Here is an 18,391-nt window from a genome sequence, read left to right on the forward strand (position 1 = left end):
CATCCCAACGCTTCCGCAGCCGCCCTACAGCCCAGATGTGGCCCCTCGGACTTTTTTTTTGTTTCCTCGCCTGAAAAGGCTGATGAAACTATTTTTAGGCGACAGAGGGGATCCAAGCAGCATGCACCGCGGTGTTCAAGGCTATTCCGGAGAATGCATACCGTTACGCCTTCAATGATTGGAAATCGCGCTGGTCATAAGTGAGGGTTTAGTATGTGTCTCAACCTCCCCTCCCCCCCTTTCGGGTGACAGGCTAGCTTATAAGGTGTTTTTATTAATGTTCTACTCAGGCTCCAGTTCCGGTGCTAAATTCCAAAGCTGAAGCTAAAGCTGTTCTTAAGGACCTTATCTGCTGGTCTTTAGACTGACTTGACTTGCTTACGACGCGTTTTTGCTTTGGGTTTTAAAGGCCAAACTCCAAGGGCTTGGGGACTGAAAAATACAGCAACAACGCCTTTTTGAACACATCTCGTTCGAGCTAAGGCCAAGGTCTGAAGCTAAGCAAAAACACAAGTATTGTTTAATCTTTCATTTGAAATATCATAATTGTTTTTATCTACCATCGGATAAAGTAGGATTGTTTTTTTCTGCCATTGAACAGAAGGTCATTAGTGGAGTTTTGCATGCCTTCGAGTTCCTCTTCGGATGACAGGTTTGCTAAAACAGTGTTTTCAGAAACCTCAGTGTTTTTGCTGTAGCATCCAGTGGCAAGAAGCAAAATCTAAAGCTGAGGCTCTACTGCTCTTGAAGACTTTTTCTGATGTGCTGTAGACTGACTGGACTCGGTTATAAGGCGTTTGGACTGGTGATTCACTGGCCAAAGCTCAATGCCTCAGACTGAAAGCTGACGGATTGGGCGAAATCCCAAGGCCAGCTTGTACCCTTGAACAATGGTGATAAAGTCAATAGTCTTGTTCACGGGATCTGACATTTAAAATTTTACTCTTTAAACGGCTGATTCCTTCAAAGCCGACGAGCAGCTTTCTTCTGTCGAATCGTCGACTTTTGACCAACAGTCGGCCCATTTAAACACAGCATAAGGCCTGAAAACCTTTCAAATTTAGTATTAAGAAGTTTTTTCTTTGCATGTTTTTCTTTCTTTAGTTCTTTGTGATTAAGACGGCTACCGAATATAAGGGGGGATGGAATCCAGTAAAAATATTTCCAGATGTAGGTACTCTCGTGGCGGTTTTCCATAATCCACATGTTATACGTTGAATCAGCGCCATCTGCGTTTTCGCGAGTGTTGGAGGCGAGAAAAGCTGTAAAGCTCAAACAGCACGACTACTACGCAACACGGACAATCAGCGCTACCTAAGCAAACTTGATACAATTCTTTAATGGCTGCTAGGTAGCATGTGTGATTTTTCGTTTTGTACCCCTTAAAGACTACTTTTTAATCAGTACATTTTTTCTATGACATTCATATGTTGTCAAATAACCGTCAAAACATGAATTTTCTTTTCTCTCTGAACCCTTGGATTTTGGCCTGTGAATCCCCAAGGAAAACGCCTTGCAAGTTAGTTCAGTCTAAAGACCAGCAGATGCAGTCCTCAAGAACAGCATTAGTCTCAGCTTTGGATTTTGCCATTGGCACTAGAGCCTGAGTGTGATATTTATGAAACGCCCTATAAGCTAGCTTGTCACCCGCAAGGGGGGGGGGGGATTCGACGCATTCTAAAACCTCACTAAAGGCCATCTGTCCAATGACAGAAAAAAACAAAACACTTTGTCCGATGACAAATAAAAACGATTTGCTTTTTTCGGTGATAATAAAAATCAATGACCATTTCTCCAATGGTGAATAAAATGAAAACAATTTGTCCGATAACAAGAAAAACAATGACAGTTTATTCGATGACAAGAAAGAATAACGACAGTTTTCCGATGGCAGAAAAAATTGATGAAACGTTTTTCTATGATAGCCTTGATAATAACAGAAAAATCAATGGCAAAACAAAGCGATGACCAAATTAATTGATGGCAAAATGTCAAAGAATTCATAATTGGCCCTGAATTGTCCGCTTTGGCCTCGTGGTTGTTGCTGTTCTGGACACAAGAGAGCTTACTGTTCATAGCGATTTTTATCCTGATTCCTAAAATTTGAATAAAGTCACGTTAGGATGCCAAGTGTTTCTTCTACCCTGGGTATAAAAAACAATCTTATCGATTGGAAAATAAGGCTTTGGTTGCAGAAATTGTGAAAACCGTTCGGAATGGCCCCTCCCCTCTCTACTATACCAGATAAGTAAATAAAACTAATTAGTGCAGTGTACGAGAACAATATTGCTTCGGGCAAGGTAGGAAGTGAGGTTAGCAGCTAGTTGAGTATTGAATCAAGAGTTAAGCAGGGCTGTGTCGGATCCTGTTTATATGGATTATTTCGATGGACTTTGTCTAAGCCAAGTAACATGGTAAACGCCATTGGAGAGCATGGAATCAAATAGGAAGGTTAAACACTCCTAGACTTAGATTGTGCAGATGATCTGGATCCTAGATAAAAATGGCAAAAGAACGAATTTTTGGAGCTTTTAAAGCTCTGAATCAAGAATATTTTAAAAAATTAATATTAAGAAGACTAAGTCACTTTGTTTTTTTTTTTAAGTTCAGAATCAAGAATATGTTTAAAAATTAATATTAAGAAGACTAAGTTGCTTTGGTTTTTTTTTTACCACCCTGGCCCTTACAAACATCCTAAAAACATACATCTTACCCGCCCTGGAATACGGTTGTCCAGTCTGGCATCCGGGCTTAACAAAAGAACAGGACAAGCAAATAGATGAGATGCAGAAACGGGCTTGCCGCATCATCCTCGGCCAAGCCTGCAGTTCATACGAGGAGAGTCTCCAGAGGCTCGGTCTCAAAACCCTATTCCAACGCAGACACGAAGACGCCATAAGGTTCGGCCACCAATGCCTTTTTTCACAACGGCATAGAAGCATCTTACCGGATTTATTAGAGCCAAGAATTGACGGCGACAAGGAGCAAAGCTGCCGTTAAAGTTGTCCTGAAACAACCAGCACCGAATTCAAGTCAGCGCTATTTATCTTCATTTGTACCATATTTTGTCGAATCTTTTAATTATTGTACATAGTTTATTTTTTTTAGTGCTTTGATTTGATGTTAATAATTGTTGACAAGGCCACTGCTATTTTTATAATATTACGGCGCAGTAAATAAATGGATTGATTGATTGTAGTCACTTGGACTAGGAATAAATGAAGTTGAAGAGGCGATATTTGGTAGTACCAGGGTAGTACTATTAGTACAGATTGTGGATATAGTGAAGATGTAAAAAGAAGAATAGCCGAGGCCCAGGATATTTTTCATATTTGAAAAAAGTTTAGAAGAATAAGAAGATAAGTTTGCCAACCGAAATTAGAATATTGAAAACTATGGTAATGACATCAGTCAAGTATGGTTCTGAAGTGTGGACGATTCGAAAGGCGGAGGAATATTTGTTAAATATTTTACAAAGGAATTGTGTAGGGACAGTTCTAAGTAACGGTTTGACGGACAATATGTCAAACAACAAGTTGTATGAAAAACGTGGTTCTATGTAAACGTAGTGTAATATAAGAAAGACTGAGATGGCTAGGGCCCGTTTTACGCATGAGGGATGATACGTTGCCAAAGATTGTCCTTTTTGGCCGTTCGTTTTGGACCAAACGAAAAGCAGGTTGTTCTCCAATAGGACGGGAATAGGTCACAAGGAAGGATTTAAAGGAAATCGGAACTTCATAGGAGGGGTAACGTGTGAAGCTTTTCTTAGATTGGGAGAGGATGAGCATGCACACCGTGTTAGCCTCAGGTGGCTTGGTGCTGCAGTGAGTTGTTAGTAGTAGTGGTAGTAGTAATTTACTTTCATTAAAAAATTTTTTTGTTATATCTACTTTGCTTTCAATAAACATTATATTGATGCGATCATCACTGGTAAAATTTGCATCATAAACATCATGTGGTATGGAGCAGGGGATTATTTTGCTTGTCAGTGGATCACAACATCAGCTAACAAGCCTAAGGTTTGTGAAAAGTGTGGTATAAAAGTGTTAGTGTATTACACATTCATAATAATATATATTCACAATAATATACAGATTTGTAGCATATTATTGTAATCGAACCTTGTTGGGTACAAGTTTCTCACAGGAAATGATAAGAATCCCACGCCTGTGTCAATTAGTCTCTGTTTTCCAATCAATGTATTAATCAATAAAAAAAAAACTCAAATTAATCTACTAATTAACTTGATTTTTTCTAGGGAGCTATCACGTCCCGCAAGTGATCTTAGAAGGATACTAGATCGAATAGAGCGACTCATAAAACATTTTGAACCAAATGACCTGCCAGCTATAGCCAACCAGCTGATGATTTTGTTTTCCAAAATAGAGCCAATAAGAACAATTGAAACGCTTAGGGATTATTTTAGAAATGCACAAAAACAGATTGAATCAGGAAACTGTTCGGGTAAGTATATGTTTTTGTTAATGACAGGGGAGGAAACCGTTCCCTTATACAAACTCTGACTCCCGCACAGTCCCGATCCTGACTTTACCTTACTCTCCTGATTCCTACACAATTTAGCCCTTCTTATTTCAGAAAACATTGATTTTAAAGCATCATTTAATTTAAATTATTTGCTTTATATTTCATAAAGTTATGTATAGTGATATGTAAGTGCGAATCAGCTGTTAGGAAGGTGGGACTGTGGGTCATTGTGGGAGGGAGGGAGAATGCCTCAAAGAGTGTATTTTAATGCCCAAATATCTCAACTTTTATTTTCCCTTCATATAAATATAGAATGAGTTTTTTGCTGTTGCTTCTTGGGGCGGGGGGGGGGTGAAAATAATATTTAATCCTTCTTGATTAAAGGCAGTATTTTCTATATACGGTGGTATTAGGGCCCCTCTCCTTGCAACAATCTTTTTCATTGTGTAATAAGAATTACATTCACATGCCTACCGGCACAGAGGTGAAAAAGCTGAGTCGGGATATCATAAACCTCACTAGTAAAGTTCTTAGGCGGGGGAAGGGGTGTGTGTGGCAAGTGCTACCAGGAGCTAATTTTAATTGACAATATTTCTCTGTTTCTATTTACTAACTAAACAGAGAAAATTAAAGAACCAAATTAAAATAAAACTAGCAGAAAAAAATTCTTATAATATTTCAAACTCAACAACCAGAAATTACTATTAAAGAATAAATGAAATCTAAACGAGCAGAATTGAAATAAACAATCATAGCAAGCACACAGATAACAGGTAGTAATATAAGTGAATATATAAGTCTTAAAACGATTAAAAATTAAATTGAATATTCAATTCAAACTTAAAACGACCAAAAATCACTAGAAACAAGAGTTTGGCTACTGCCCCCTTCCCCCTCCCATAACCGTAAAAGTCTAAAGCCTACTGCGTCATTTGCATTTTAATGAAAACGTATGTGTCTTGAACGGTCCTTGGAAGGAACTGATAATCCGAATATTTGATCTATAATAATACTATTTGCTGAATGCTAATTGTTATTGCCATTCAAAAAACAATGTCAAAGCATTTGTTTGTGTTTGTCTAGGTCCTCAAGTTATATATCTATATATATTATATATATAAATATCATATTATATATATATAATTTTGCGACAACCCCTTAGCGGTAACAATCACATACAGTACAAGATGTTCCTTTAATCGAAGTGATTAATCTTACCTTTCGTTCCCATTGATGCTATTTTTTATCGTAAGACGGTTTACTGCAGTCGCCGAAGCACACATAATATTATGGGATGTTTGAACATAAGATGCATAGGAATGGGCAAGATCGAGTTCTAGAAGCCCGGGGAAATATTTCAAGGGTTAATCTGTTTTAGCCTTGGCTAGCTATGCATAATTAAAAAGGCAATTCTTATCTTCTATGTGCATTCTCTGGGAAATATCCCCCCCTCCAGACCTGAAAGATTCAAATGTGCAATTAAAAGGACATGAACCTCATTTCCTTTGTCAAATATTAATAGAAAACTTTTAATAAATATTAGTTTCAAAGTTACTTGCAATTTTATGGTTCTAAAAAGCTTTCAGTTCAGAAAAAACAGATGTGATTTTCGACGGCTCGGTAGAAATGTTTCAATTCAGCCGTTATACCCTTGTGACGCATAAACTTGCAGCAAAAAACGGAGGAAGTTTGACAGATCACGCAAAACTATCGCATCAGTCGCAACGGAGGGTTAGATCGAAAGATTCGCTGACCCAGAATTATGATTTTGCTCAAACTTTTTCTTAGAGAAGATTTTAAATTTGGTAAAAAAAAAAAAAAAAATCGTCCTTTCTTCAATGATTTTTTACCAATTTCCAACAAATTTTCAATGTATTTTTGATATATAAAACCACGTACACCGAATTTAAAAATGTAATTGAGTAAAACTAAATTGATAAAACTGGATGCCAGCTATGGAGCTATAGCAAAATTGCCGTCTTTCGCTGATAAATTAAGACCGAGGAGAGCAGAAAAATAGCCAAAATTTGTAAAATACATACCTAACGTTGAAATAACATACCAAAATTTGCACCGGGAACATAACCTTAACAGTGGAGTATGTTCTTATATGTATTCTTTACAATGGAATACATATATGTATTCTTCAGAATTTGTTAGCGAAAATTTGCAAAACACCAAACATGCAAAAAACACACTAAAATTTGTACAGGGAATTTAAAACATTAAGTATGGAGTGTGTTCTTAGATGTATTCTTTATAAAAATTCTGATGTATTCTTAGAAAAATTCTTTATATTTGAGTATGTTCTTAGATGCATTCTTTGCAATTGAATCTGTTTTTAGGTGTATTCTTTACAATGGAGTATGTTCTTAGATGTATTCTTTACAATGGACTTAGTCATATTGGCTTCTTTAGAACTTTTTAGTCCTAGGTAGCAAAACTAATTTTGTCATTTTCTGCACTACCTTTTTTAAAGTGTATTTATTCCTAAAAGAAAATTCATATTAAATTTTTATGTTTAATGTCTAGTTTGTATTTGATTATATTAAATATTAATACAATTTATATCATATCTTATGTGTATTTAAAAGTCGACGAATATATTTAATACAAATATATTTTTAAATTTAAAGCTACTTTTACTGATTTATCTTTGTGAATGTGGCAAGCTAAGAGTCAACCAAGGGCTTCTACGCTAAAGTCTGAGACAATAGGGTGACTGGCCCGGACTAGCTTTTGAACGGGTCATATACTGTTTAAAGGAGTTTATTATCGCCTTTTTGCAATCACTTGCAATTGATTTTCGTTACTGACAGCCAATGAAAACCACCGAAACAATTCTTACTTGATAATATGCGGAATAATTATAGCCATCACATTTTGCATGCAGACCGCTGTACTTTACTCCCCTCCCTAATGTGCAAATATATAGCCCAAATTAGTTTTTAAAGTATCATATTTTCATTATATTTTGGTATTTTTCATTAGGATTAACCGAAATTCAGTTCTTGAGTGGGGTTGCTATAACAGGTAAGTACCCTTTTAACTTTTAATTCATTAGTGTTTTTTTAGAAAGTCCCTGAGAAATTGTCAAAGGGAATGTTGATAATGTGATAATGGATTGTTTGAAATGGAACGTACATTTTTAAGAAATATTAAAAGGAGGTTAAAACGCTCTAATAAACAATAATAATTACCCTAGATTAGAATTTCCTAAGTGAAGTCGTTAATATTCGAAAAAAATAAGTGCTTTCATTTATTATGTGCTCAGCACAGGGGTTTATTTTTCAAAACTTTTGCAAAGATCTTTCAAGAATTTGCTTTGAAACACTAATGGAATATAAATTTGTCGGTGCAAACCTAGCACAAGTGATAATGGAACGTGCTTTTATTCCTGATCAAATTTTTTTCTTAAAAAATGTGAAAATGAAAAAAACGACACTAGGGACTTTAATGATTGGTTCGACATAAAAAAGCAAGATATGCTGATAGTCAAAGTACAATTATTATATCGCGACAATAAAATGTTTCTCCGCACCTGTTCTCATTTAGATGTGAAAAAAAAAACTTTTTGGACATCTTATATTTAAATGTTTGCTGCCATCTAAGATATTGATTTATTTCTAAGAAAAACTCAGAAAGTGTGTTAAATGAATTATCTCTTATCTCCTGAATAAACCGCTAAATTATTTAAGCTACTAATGTAAACGTTTATTTGAAAGTAATGCTGAAACCATGGGCATTACTGTAGGCTTTAAAAATCTCAGAAATTATTCCTGAAAATTAAGGAATAAAAACAGAAAAGGGACATCATGAGAGGGGCGATAGCCCAAGTGAGAACAGTAGAAAGAGAGTAGGCAAAAGTGTTAAATAAGGGGTTTGTTTTTTAGAGTTTTTTTTTTCAGCTAAGAAAAAGCAAGACATATTTGATAGCCGAAGCACAATCGTTTATCACTTCAATAAAATATTTCATCGTGACAGTTCTCATTTAGCTGTCAGAAGCTTTTTGGACCACCTAAAATCCAATGTGAACATGCCATCGCTGGTCTTGGACTTATTCATCCTTGAAGTATCACTTGCGTTGTCCGCAAACTCTCTTTGGAGGGATCAGGTATTAAAAAATTACTTTTAAGCTACAAAAAGTTCTTAAAATTTCATTTAATGATTACCAGGATTTTGAGGAATCTGATTGGCAATATTTTTATCATAATGTAAGTATTTTTTAACTGATAATCCATTATCGGTTAAACTTTTAATTCATAAAAAAAGATATGGGAATTGTTCATCCTTGAAGTAGCACTTGTATTGTCCGCAAACTCTCTTTTGGGAGATTAATTAAAAAAACTTTTTCCACAAAATAAGTTTTTCAAAGAAAATTAAAGAACTCCATTAAACAAAAAAGGAGCAAAAATAAAATCAAATAATCTACCAAGCGTGAAACTACCACAAATCTGCATCAACAAATAAATGAAACCCAAAACGAACAGAAATTAAAATAAATAACTGAGTCAAACTCAAAACGAGCAGAAATTAACATAAGTTGGGCTCAAAACCCCTATGCCTTCCCAAGGGCAGAACAAAATTTACACTTTACTGAAAAAAATATGAATGTTTTTACTTTTATAACTTTAATAAATCCAATAATTTTAACATTTTGATTACTAAATATCAGTATATGTATATTAAACTGACAATGCACATTCATTTGTATTTTTTTCAGTAAAGTGCAAATTTTAATGATGTTATATCATTGAACGCTAATGAACCGAATCCAAGAAGGTCAAAGAGGCTAGCTTCCGCCTTTGCTTTGAAAAGAATTAGAGAATTAAACAATATGTAGTTTTGTTTGATTTCGTATATAAACTTTTGTTTTAAATTGTTTTAGTTTAGTTTTACTACTGATGACGGTCACTGTATATGTGACCGAAATATCTGGTAATTTTTGTGAATTTCTATACACTGTCTATTAAAAATGATTTATCCCTATTTTGAACTTTTATTTTGTCGTCATGGAAAGACAGCGTGGTCTCTGAAATTATCTACGTCATTTTTTTTTGAAATGTGAGTTGTTTTGTGCAATAAAGTGCAGCAGTATCCGGGCTGCAGGGGTAGCCCGCAACCTAGTAAGAGACGATCACATCAAATGTTAAGAATTATAATAACCCATAACTCCTAAAAATAAAATCAGATCAAAACAAAAAGTACACCATTAGAACCGCCGTGTCCGAACCCCCTATATAGGAAATTTTTCCCTTGTCTTGAAAAGCAAGGGAAATATATTGGCTCGAAAATAAAGAAAAGTGGCAGCTACTACAGCATTCCGCCTAAAGGAATGCTGTTCATTGGCATCAAAAGTTGTTCATTGGCTCATTTTAAAGAAAACTGATGGGATTAAAAACCTTTGATAATTAAAAATCGTTATTTCTGATGTAAAATCATTTTTTTACGAAAAAAACTACATTTTCATGTTCAAGATTGATGAATGACGTCATAATTGTAGATATTTAATCATCATAATAGAGAGTTACATTAAAAGACGATCATTGGAATAACAAACAGTTGCATGCATTTGACTTAGTTACCTACCTGATTGTTTAAGGTTCATCTTTTACTATTTCAAAGAAGAAAAAGCAGTAGGATTTTTCCTGTTTGTAATCAGGTTTATTTTGTTATTTACATTAAATTATAAGCAATCATTATATAGATGATGAATTTTCAAAGATTGATGAATGACGTCATATTCGTCAATTCGTCATATTCATCTATTCATCAATAGATGATGAATTTTTCTAGATTGATGAATGACGTCATAATTGTAGATATTTAATCATCATAATAGAGAGTTACATTAAAAGACGATCATTGTAATAACAAACAGTTGCATGCATTTGACTTAGTTAGTTACCTGATTGTTTAAGGTTCATCTTTTACTATTTCAAAGAAGAAAAAGCAGTAGGATTTTTCCTGTTTGTAATCAGGTTTATTTTGTTATTTACATTAAAGAACGAACTTTAGTCAATAGTAACTGCACTATTATAAGGAATCATTATATAGATGATGAAATTTCCAAGATTGATGAATGACGTCATATTCATCATATTCGTCAATTCGTCATATTCATCTATTCATCAATAGATGATGAATTTTTCAAGATTGATGAATGACGTCATAATTGTAGATATTTAATCATCATAATAGAGAGTTACATTAAAAGACGATCATTGGAATAACAAACAGTTGTATGCATTTGACCTAGTTAGCTACCTGATTGTTTAAGGTTCATCTTTTACTATTTCAAAGAAGAAAAAGCAGTAGGATTTTTCCTGTTTGTAATCAGGTTTATTTTGTTATCCGGGTTGCAGCGGTAGCTAGCAACCTAGTAAGAGACGATCACCTCCAATGTTAAGAAATATAAAACCCCCCAACTCCTAAAAAAAGAGTCAGATCAAAACAAAAAGTACACCATTAGAACCGCCTTGTCCGAATCCTCTATAAAGGAAACTTACCGCCCTTTGGCTTGAATAACAAAGAAAATATATTGGCTTGAAAATCAAGAAAATAGACTTTTACCACGTTATTCTCCACAAACGGGATATTTTTTTCTTTCCGCTTTTTTTTATGCTCAGCTAGCTGGGCACTGGAAAATCATAGAGAGTTGTATAATAGCTCATTTTAAAGGCAATTGCAACATCTAGTCACTTTTGTAATTAAAAATAAAATACTTTTTAAAGTAGAATTATTTTGTCAAAAAAATTGCATTTTTGATGTATTTTCATACTGCAGTCTTTTCAAAGATATTTGAATTTTGAAGCAATAAAACAGTTCATGGTAATGAACTCTATAGTAATAATAGCTACTTGTCTCAATAGTAACCGAAACTCCTGGAACCAAAATTTTCTTTTTTGCCTTAATCGCTAAAATTATTATGTAAACTGCAAAAATATTTATGATGCCTAATCAGTAATAGTAATTTTTTAATTTAAACAACAAAAATACATGAAAATTCTAAAACTAGTTTTGCTTTTTGTCTCCTGGAAGAAAAATTTTTTTCATCTCAGTTCAAATTTATTATTGTATCCTGGAACCAAACTTTTTTTGGTTTGTAACCCGTAAAGTACATATCTCCATATTATTGTCTCATAATTGCAATTATTTTAGTTTTCAGTCCAGAATCGCTAATCTTATTATGTAAACTGCAAAAAGATTTATGGTGTCTAAACAATAATAATAATTTTGTAATTCAAACAAGATAAATACATGAAAATTTTAAAATTAGTTTTGTTTTATGCTAGGTTTTAGATACTCGACACGGGATTTTGTGTACTATAAAGGAAATGGGAACTTCGTGGGAGGGTGTAAAAAAGGGAGGCTTTGAATAGATTGGGGTGGAGGAGGAGCGTGCGTAGCTGTGTTGGCCTCAGGCGGCTTGGTGCTGCGATGAGTTGTTAGTAGTAGTAGTAGTAATAATTTTAAACCTTGAAAAAATATGGTCTCACGCGAGTGGAAAAAAAGAAAGAATAACCAAAAACAATATCAAAATAGAGCAATCCAAATTTCTACTAATAAAAAACTTTACTACACAAAAAATAAAGCTAACATCCTGAAATATCAGAAAAGTTTATTTAAAAGAGATAAAAATGCCACCGAACGCAATAAAGCTCGAGCACGCGTAAGGATTGCTACTAAGATGTCTTGCGATCCAGGATTTAAGAAAATGAAATATGACAGAGCAAAACAGAGGTATCTTACGGATCAGGGGTATCGAGAAGGGAAAATTGAGACAGCCAAACAAAAGAGCAAGGAACGGTATGATAACGATATAGATTACCGAAACAAGCATAAGAAAAAAGTTGCTACCAGTATAATGGGTAGATACTGGGGTGACAAAAGCTATAATGAAAAAATTAAATTTTCTGCGAGGTTGTACCGAAGAACGCATAAGGACAAAGGGAAAAATTACATTCAGAAATACAAGAAGATGGCAAAAATGCAGGCTGATCTTTGTAAATTGAGAAACATTTTACGCATGTTTTATCGGGATCACGAAAAGTATTCAAAAATACAGATTAAAATTCTCTTTGAAAGAGCGGATGCTGTTGAAAAGTCGGCTAGAAATGCTTTGGCAAAGCTTCGTAGCAATATCCAAAAGAAATGTTGTCAGTTTAACGAAAAGCTTCCAAGGTATGGATTGGCAACTGCGGAACAGTTTATAGATGCAATGGAAAATGTTCGACAACACAGTGAATATACGGAGGCGTACTTCTTAGAAAATTCGTATATTAATTTTGGAAGGAGCAATTGCAGTTTATGTAGCAGCAATAAAAATATATATACAAGCATACCTATCAACAGCGAAGGAAAAGCAATGTTTTTCAATTATGGCGAAAACGAGCCTGTTAGGGTTATTAGTAAATGTGTTTGTAAGACTAATGATTTAGAACAAATTCCTGGAACACCGACTCAAGAAAAAAGCATTTCTAACTGTGTTTTAAACAGTTCTTTTAGTTCTACTGAATTTACAGTAAAGAGCAACCTAGTAAGAGACGATCACGTCCAATGTTAAGAAATTTAAAACCCATAACTCCTAAAAAAAAGTCAGATCAGAACAAAAAGTACACCATTAGAACCTTGTCCGAAATACCTGTATAGGAAATCAGAGGCAACGCTGTAGCGTTGCCTATAGTAAAGGCATTACGGCTCCAATGTTTTATTATTTATTATAATTTTTTTCCAAGAGGCACTTCATAAGGAAAGGGTCTTCGTAGAAGCTTCAAAGGGGGCTCATTTGATTGGAAATCCGGGTCGCAGCGGTAGCTAGCAACCTAGTAATTATAATAAAGAACGACCTCTTGCCTATATAAATTTTATACGCCACTTAATTATAGTATAGGTTAGTGATTCCACAGATAGCTTGGCACAGGAGCATCGTAGATAGTTGTTCATCCGGGTTGCAGCGGTAGCTAGCAACCTAGTAAGAGACGATCACGTCCAATGTTAAGAAATATAAAAACCCATAGTTCCTAACAAAGGAGTCAGATCAAAACAAAAAGTACACCATTAGAACCGCCTTGTCCGAAACCCCTGTATAGGAAACTTTCTGTCCCTTGGCTTGAACAGCAAGGGAAATATATTGGCTTGAAAATCAAGCAAATTGACTTTTACCACGTTATTCTCCCCAAACGGGATATTTTTTTCTTTTTTCTTTCTTTTCCAGAGATAGCTTGGCACTGGAACATCGTAGAGGGTTGTTCAATAGCTCATTTTAAAGTAAATTAATTGGGTTAAAAACCTTTTGTAACTAAAATAAATTATTTCTAAAAGAGAATAAATTTTTCCACCAAAAACTGCATTTTCGATGTCTTTTCACACTCCAGTCTTTCAAACATTATACCAGCAGTAAGATTTGAACCCACGCCTCCGAAGAGACTGGTGGCTAACACCAGTGCCTTGGACCACTCGACCAGGCTGCCTCTCATAAATAAATATATATGTGAATTTGGGTTGCAGCAGTAGCTAGCAACCTAGTAAGAGATGATCAGTCCAATGCTAAGAAATATAACAAAACTCCTAAAAATAGAGTCAGATCAAAACAAAAGTACATCATTAGAATTACCTTGTCTGAAACCCTACTAGATAAATAATGAATGTCATCATAGTTTTATATTAGAGCTATGACGTGAATAGAAAAACATGAAATTATATTGTTGTTTCTGAAGACGTCATGAAATAATATCATTGCTCTATGACGTCAACAAAATCATTACGCTGTGACGTCATAATTACTACTTAAGAACTACAAAGATGAAAATGTTCTCATTCATAATTACATAATGGTTTCAATCAAGCAAGTCGCACGCAAGTTGAAAAAACAGTACTACACAAACAACAGAGATAGTATCTTGAAATTATAATAAAGATCGAACTCTTCCCTATACTAACTTGCATACGCAACTTCACTATAGTTAAGATTACAGTATTTATATTATGCATCATTATAAATTATAAAAGGTTCAAATGTTCGAAGATTATAGAGTTAAAAATTTTCCCACCCCGGGAATCGAGCCCGAGCCTGTTAAGTGAAATCCGGGTTGCAGCGGTAGCTAGCAACCTAGTAAGAGACGATCACGTCCAATGTTAAGAAATATAAAAACCCATAGCTCCTAAAAAAGGAGTCAGATCAAAACAAAAAGTACACCATTAGAACCGCCTTGTCCGAAACCCCTGTATAGGAAACTTTCTGTCCCTTGGCTTGAACAGCAAGGGAAATATATTGGCTTGAAAATCAAGAAAATTGACTTTAACCACGTTATTCTCCCCAAAAGGGATATTTTTTTCATTTTTTTTGTATCCAGAGATAGCTTGGCACTGGAACATCGTAGAGGGTTGTTAAATAGCTAATTTTAAAGGAAATTCATTGGTTTAAAAATATATAGTAACTAAAATAAATTATTTATAAAAGATAATAAATTTTTCCAATAAAAACTGTATTTTTGATGCAGTGACGTCATAATTACTATATAAGATTCTCTTTTCTTTGTTTCCAGCATAATAAAGATCAAACTCTTCCCTATACTAACTTGCATACGCAACTTTACTATAGTTAAGATTACAGTATTTTTATAATTTTCTTTACATTAAAAGACGATCACTGAAATAACAAACCATTCCATACATTGGACTTAGTTAGCTACTTGATTGTTTGAGTTTCGTCTGTTACTATTTAAAAGAAGAAAAAGCCGTAGGCTTTTTCCTGTTTGTATTTATAGTTAAAAAACGAACTCAAGTCCAAAGAAACACTGTGGTTCATTCATATTATCTTCATTATTTTAGCTAGAATGTAAATAAACAAGTTTCTTTTTTAAATTTTAAATTGTATAATAAAGATCGAACTCTTCCCTAAACTCTTCCTTTCTTGTTACTCTTCCGTTATTCTCCCCAAACGGGATATTTTTTTCTTTTTTCTTTTTTTTTTTTTCTTTTCCACAGATAGCTTGGCACTGGAACATCGTAGAGGGCTGTTCAATAGCTCATTTTAAAGGAAATTAATTGGGTTAAAAATCTATAGTAACTAAAATAAATTATTTCTAAAAGAGAATAAATTTTTCCACCAAAAACTGCATTTTTGATGTCTTTTCACACTGCAGTCATTCAAACATAATCGTATACCAGCGGTAAGATTTTTATTTATAATAAAGATCGAACTCTTCCCTATACTAACTTGCATACGCAACTTCACACTAGTTAAGATTACAGTATTTATATTTTTACATTAAAAGACGATCACTGAAATAACAAACCATTCCATACATTGGACTTAGTTAGCTACTTGATTGTTTGAGTTTCTTCTCTTACTATTTAAAAGAAGAAAAAGCCGTAGGCTTTTTCCTGTTTGTATTTATAGTTAAAAAACGAACTCAAGTCCAAAGAAACTGAACTCTGTGGTTCATTCATATTATCTTCATTATTTTAGCTAGAATGTAAATAAACAAGTTTCTTTTTTAAATTTTAAATTGAAAAGATAGTGCTTTTAATTCAACATATTAAAAGTTCTCCCCGACGGGGAATCCAACCCTCTTCTTCCATGTAATAGTGGGCATACTTACCATTAGACTATCGAAGACTTATAAAATAAAAGTTACATATAAGATATGATAATAATTTTTTAATCCGGGTTACTTAAAGGCTCGATCATTGAATTTTCCGGGTTGCAGCGGTAGCTAGCAACCTAGTAAGAGACGATCACCTCCAATGTTAAGAAATATAAAACCCCCCAACTCCTAAAAAAAGAGTCAGATCAAAACAAAAAGTACACCATTAGAACCGCCTTGTCCGAATCCTCTGTAAAGGAAACTTACCGCCCTTTGGCTTGTATAACGAAGAAAATATATTGGCTTGAAAATCAAGAAAATAGACTTTTACCACGTTATTCTCCAAAAACGGGATATTTTATTCTTTCCGCTTTTTTTTTCTGCTCAGCTAGCTGGGCACTGGAAAATCATAGAGAGCTGTATAATAGCTCATTTTAAAGGAAATTGCAACATCTTGTCACTTTTGTAATTAAAAATAAAATACTTTTTAAAGTAGAATTAATTTGTCAAAAAAATTGCATTTTTGATGTATTTTCATACTGCAGTCTTTTCAAAGATATTTGAATTTTGAAGCAATCAAACAGTTCATGGTAATGAACTCTATAGTAATAATAGCTACTTGTCTCAATAGTAACCGAAACTCCTGGAACCAAAATTTTCTTTTTTGCCTTAATCGCTAAAATTATTATGTAAACTGCAAAAATATTTATGATGCCTAATCAGTAATAGTAATTTTTTAATTTAAACAACAAAAATACATGAAAATTCTAAAACTAGTTTTGCTTTTTGTCTCCTGGAAGAAAAATTTTTTTCATCTCAGTTCAAATTTATTATTGTATCCTGGAACCAAACTTTTTTTGGTTTGTAACCCGTAAAGTACATATCTCCATATTATTGTCTCATAATTGCAATTATTTTAGTTTTCAGTCCAGAATCGCTAATCTTATTATGTAAACTGCAAAAAGATTTATGGTGTCTAACCAATAATAATAATTTTGTAATTCAAACAAGATAAATACATGAAAATTTTAAAATTAGTTTTGTTTTATGCTAGGTTTTAGATACTCGACACGGGATTTTGTGTACTATAAAGGAAATGGGAACTTCGTGGGCGGGTGTAAAAAGGGAAGCTTTGAATAGATTGGGGTGGAGGAGGAGCGTGCGTAGCTGTGTTGGCCTCAGGCGGCTTGGTGCTGCGATGAGTTGTTAGTAGTAGTAGTAGTAATAATTTTAAACCTTGAAAAATATGGTCTCACGCGAGTGGAAAAAAAGAAAGAATAACCAAAAACAATATAAAAATAGAGCAATCCAAATTTCTACTAATAAAAAACTTTACTACACAAAAAAAAAGCTAACATCCTGAAATATCAAAAAAGTTTATTTAAAAGAGATAAAAATGCCACCGAACCCAATAAAGCTCGAGCACGCGTAAGTATTGCTACTAAGATGTCTTGCGATCCAGGATTTAAGAAAATGAAATATGACAGAGCAAAACAGAGGTATCTTACGGATCAGGGGTATCGAGAAGGGAAAATTGAGACAGCCAAACAAAAGAGCAAGGAACGGTATGATAACGATATAGATTACCGAAACAAGCATAAGAAAAAAGTTGCTACCAGTATAATGGGTAGATACTGGGGTGACAAAAGCTATAATGAAAAAATTAAATTTTCTGCGAGGTTGTTTTACATTAAAGAACGAACTTTAGTCAATAGTAACTGCAGTATTATAAGCAATCATTATATAGATGATGAATTTTCAAAGATTGATGAATGACGTCATATTCATCATATTCGTCAATTCGTCATATTCATCTATTCATCAATAGATAATGAATTTTTCAAGATTTATGAATGACGTCATAATTGTAGATATTTAATCATCATAATAGAGAGTTACATTAAAAGACGATCATTGGAATAACAAACAGTTGCATGCATTTGACTTAGTTAGCTACCTGATTGTTTAAGGTTCATCTTTTACTATTTCAAAGAAGAAAAAGCAGTAGGATTTTTCCTGTTTGTAATCAGGTTTATTTTGTTATCCGGGTTGAAGCGGTAGCTAGCAACCTAGTAAGAGACGATCACGTCCAATGTTAAGAAACATAAAAACCCATAGTTCTTAAAAAAAAGAGTCAGATCAAAACAAAAAGTACACCATTAGAACCGCCTTGTCCGAAACCCCTGCATAGTAAAATTTCTGTCCCTTGGCTTGAACAGCAAGGGAAATATATTGGCTTGAAAATCAAGAAAAGTGGCAGCTACTACAACATTCTGCCTAAACGGGATATTTTTTTCTTTTTTTTTCTTTTT

At 33.9% G+C, this 18,391-nt stretch overlaps 1 protein-coding gene across 1 annotated transcript in view; it reads left to right on the forward strand.

Annotated features, from left to right (window-relative positions):
• The window catches only part of FANCI (Fanconi anemia complementation group I), a 164,382-nt gene that overhangs the window by 30,546 nt on the left and 115,445 nt on the right, over nucleotides 1-18,391 (forward strand). The window contains exons 3-4 of the mRNA XM_089099801.1: nucleotides 4,262-4,467; nucleotides 8,397-8,602. Coding sequence (XP_088955927.1) covers nucleotides 4,262-4,467; nucleotides 8,397-8,602 — 412 coding nt within the window. The remainder of the gene's footprint in view (nucleotides 1-4,261; nucleotides 4,468-8,396; nucleotides 8,603-18,391) is intronic.

The sequence above is a fragment of the Artemia sp. Qi Xiang Cuo genome, chromosome 14 (genome assembly GCF_049724085.1).
Source record: "Artemia sp. Qi Xiang Cuo chromosome 14, ASM4972408v1, whole genome shotgun sequence".
In the NCBI taxonomy this organism is placed as follows: domain Eukaryota; kingdom Metazoa; phylum Arthropoda; class Branchiopoda; order Anostraca; family Artemiidae; genus Artemia; species Artemia sp. Qi Xiang Cuo.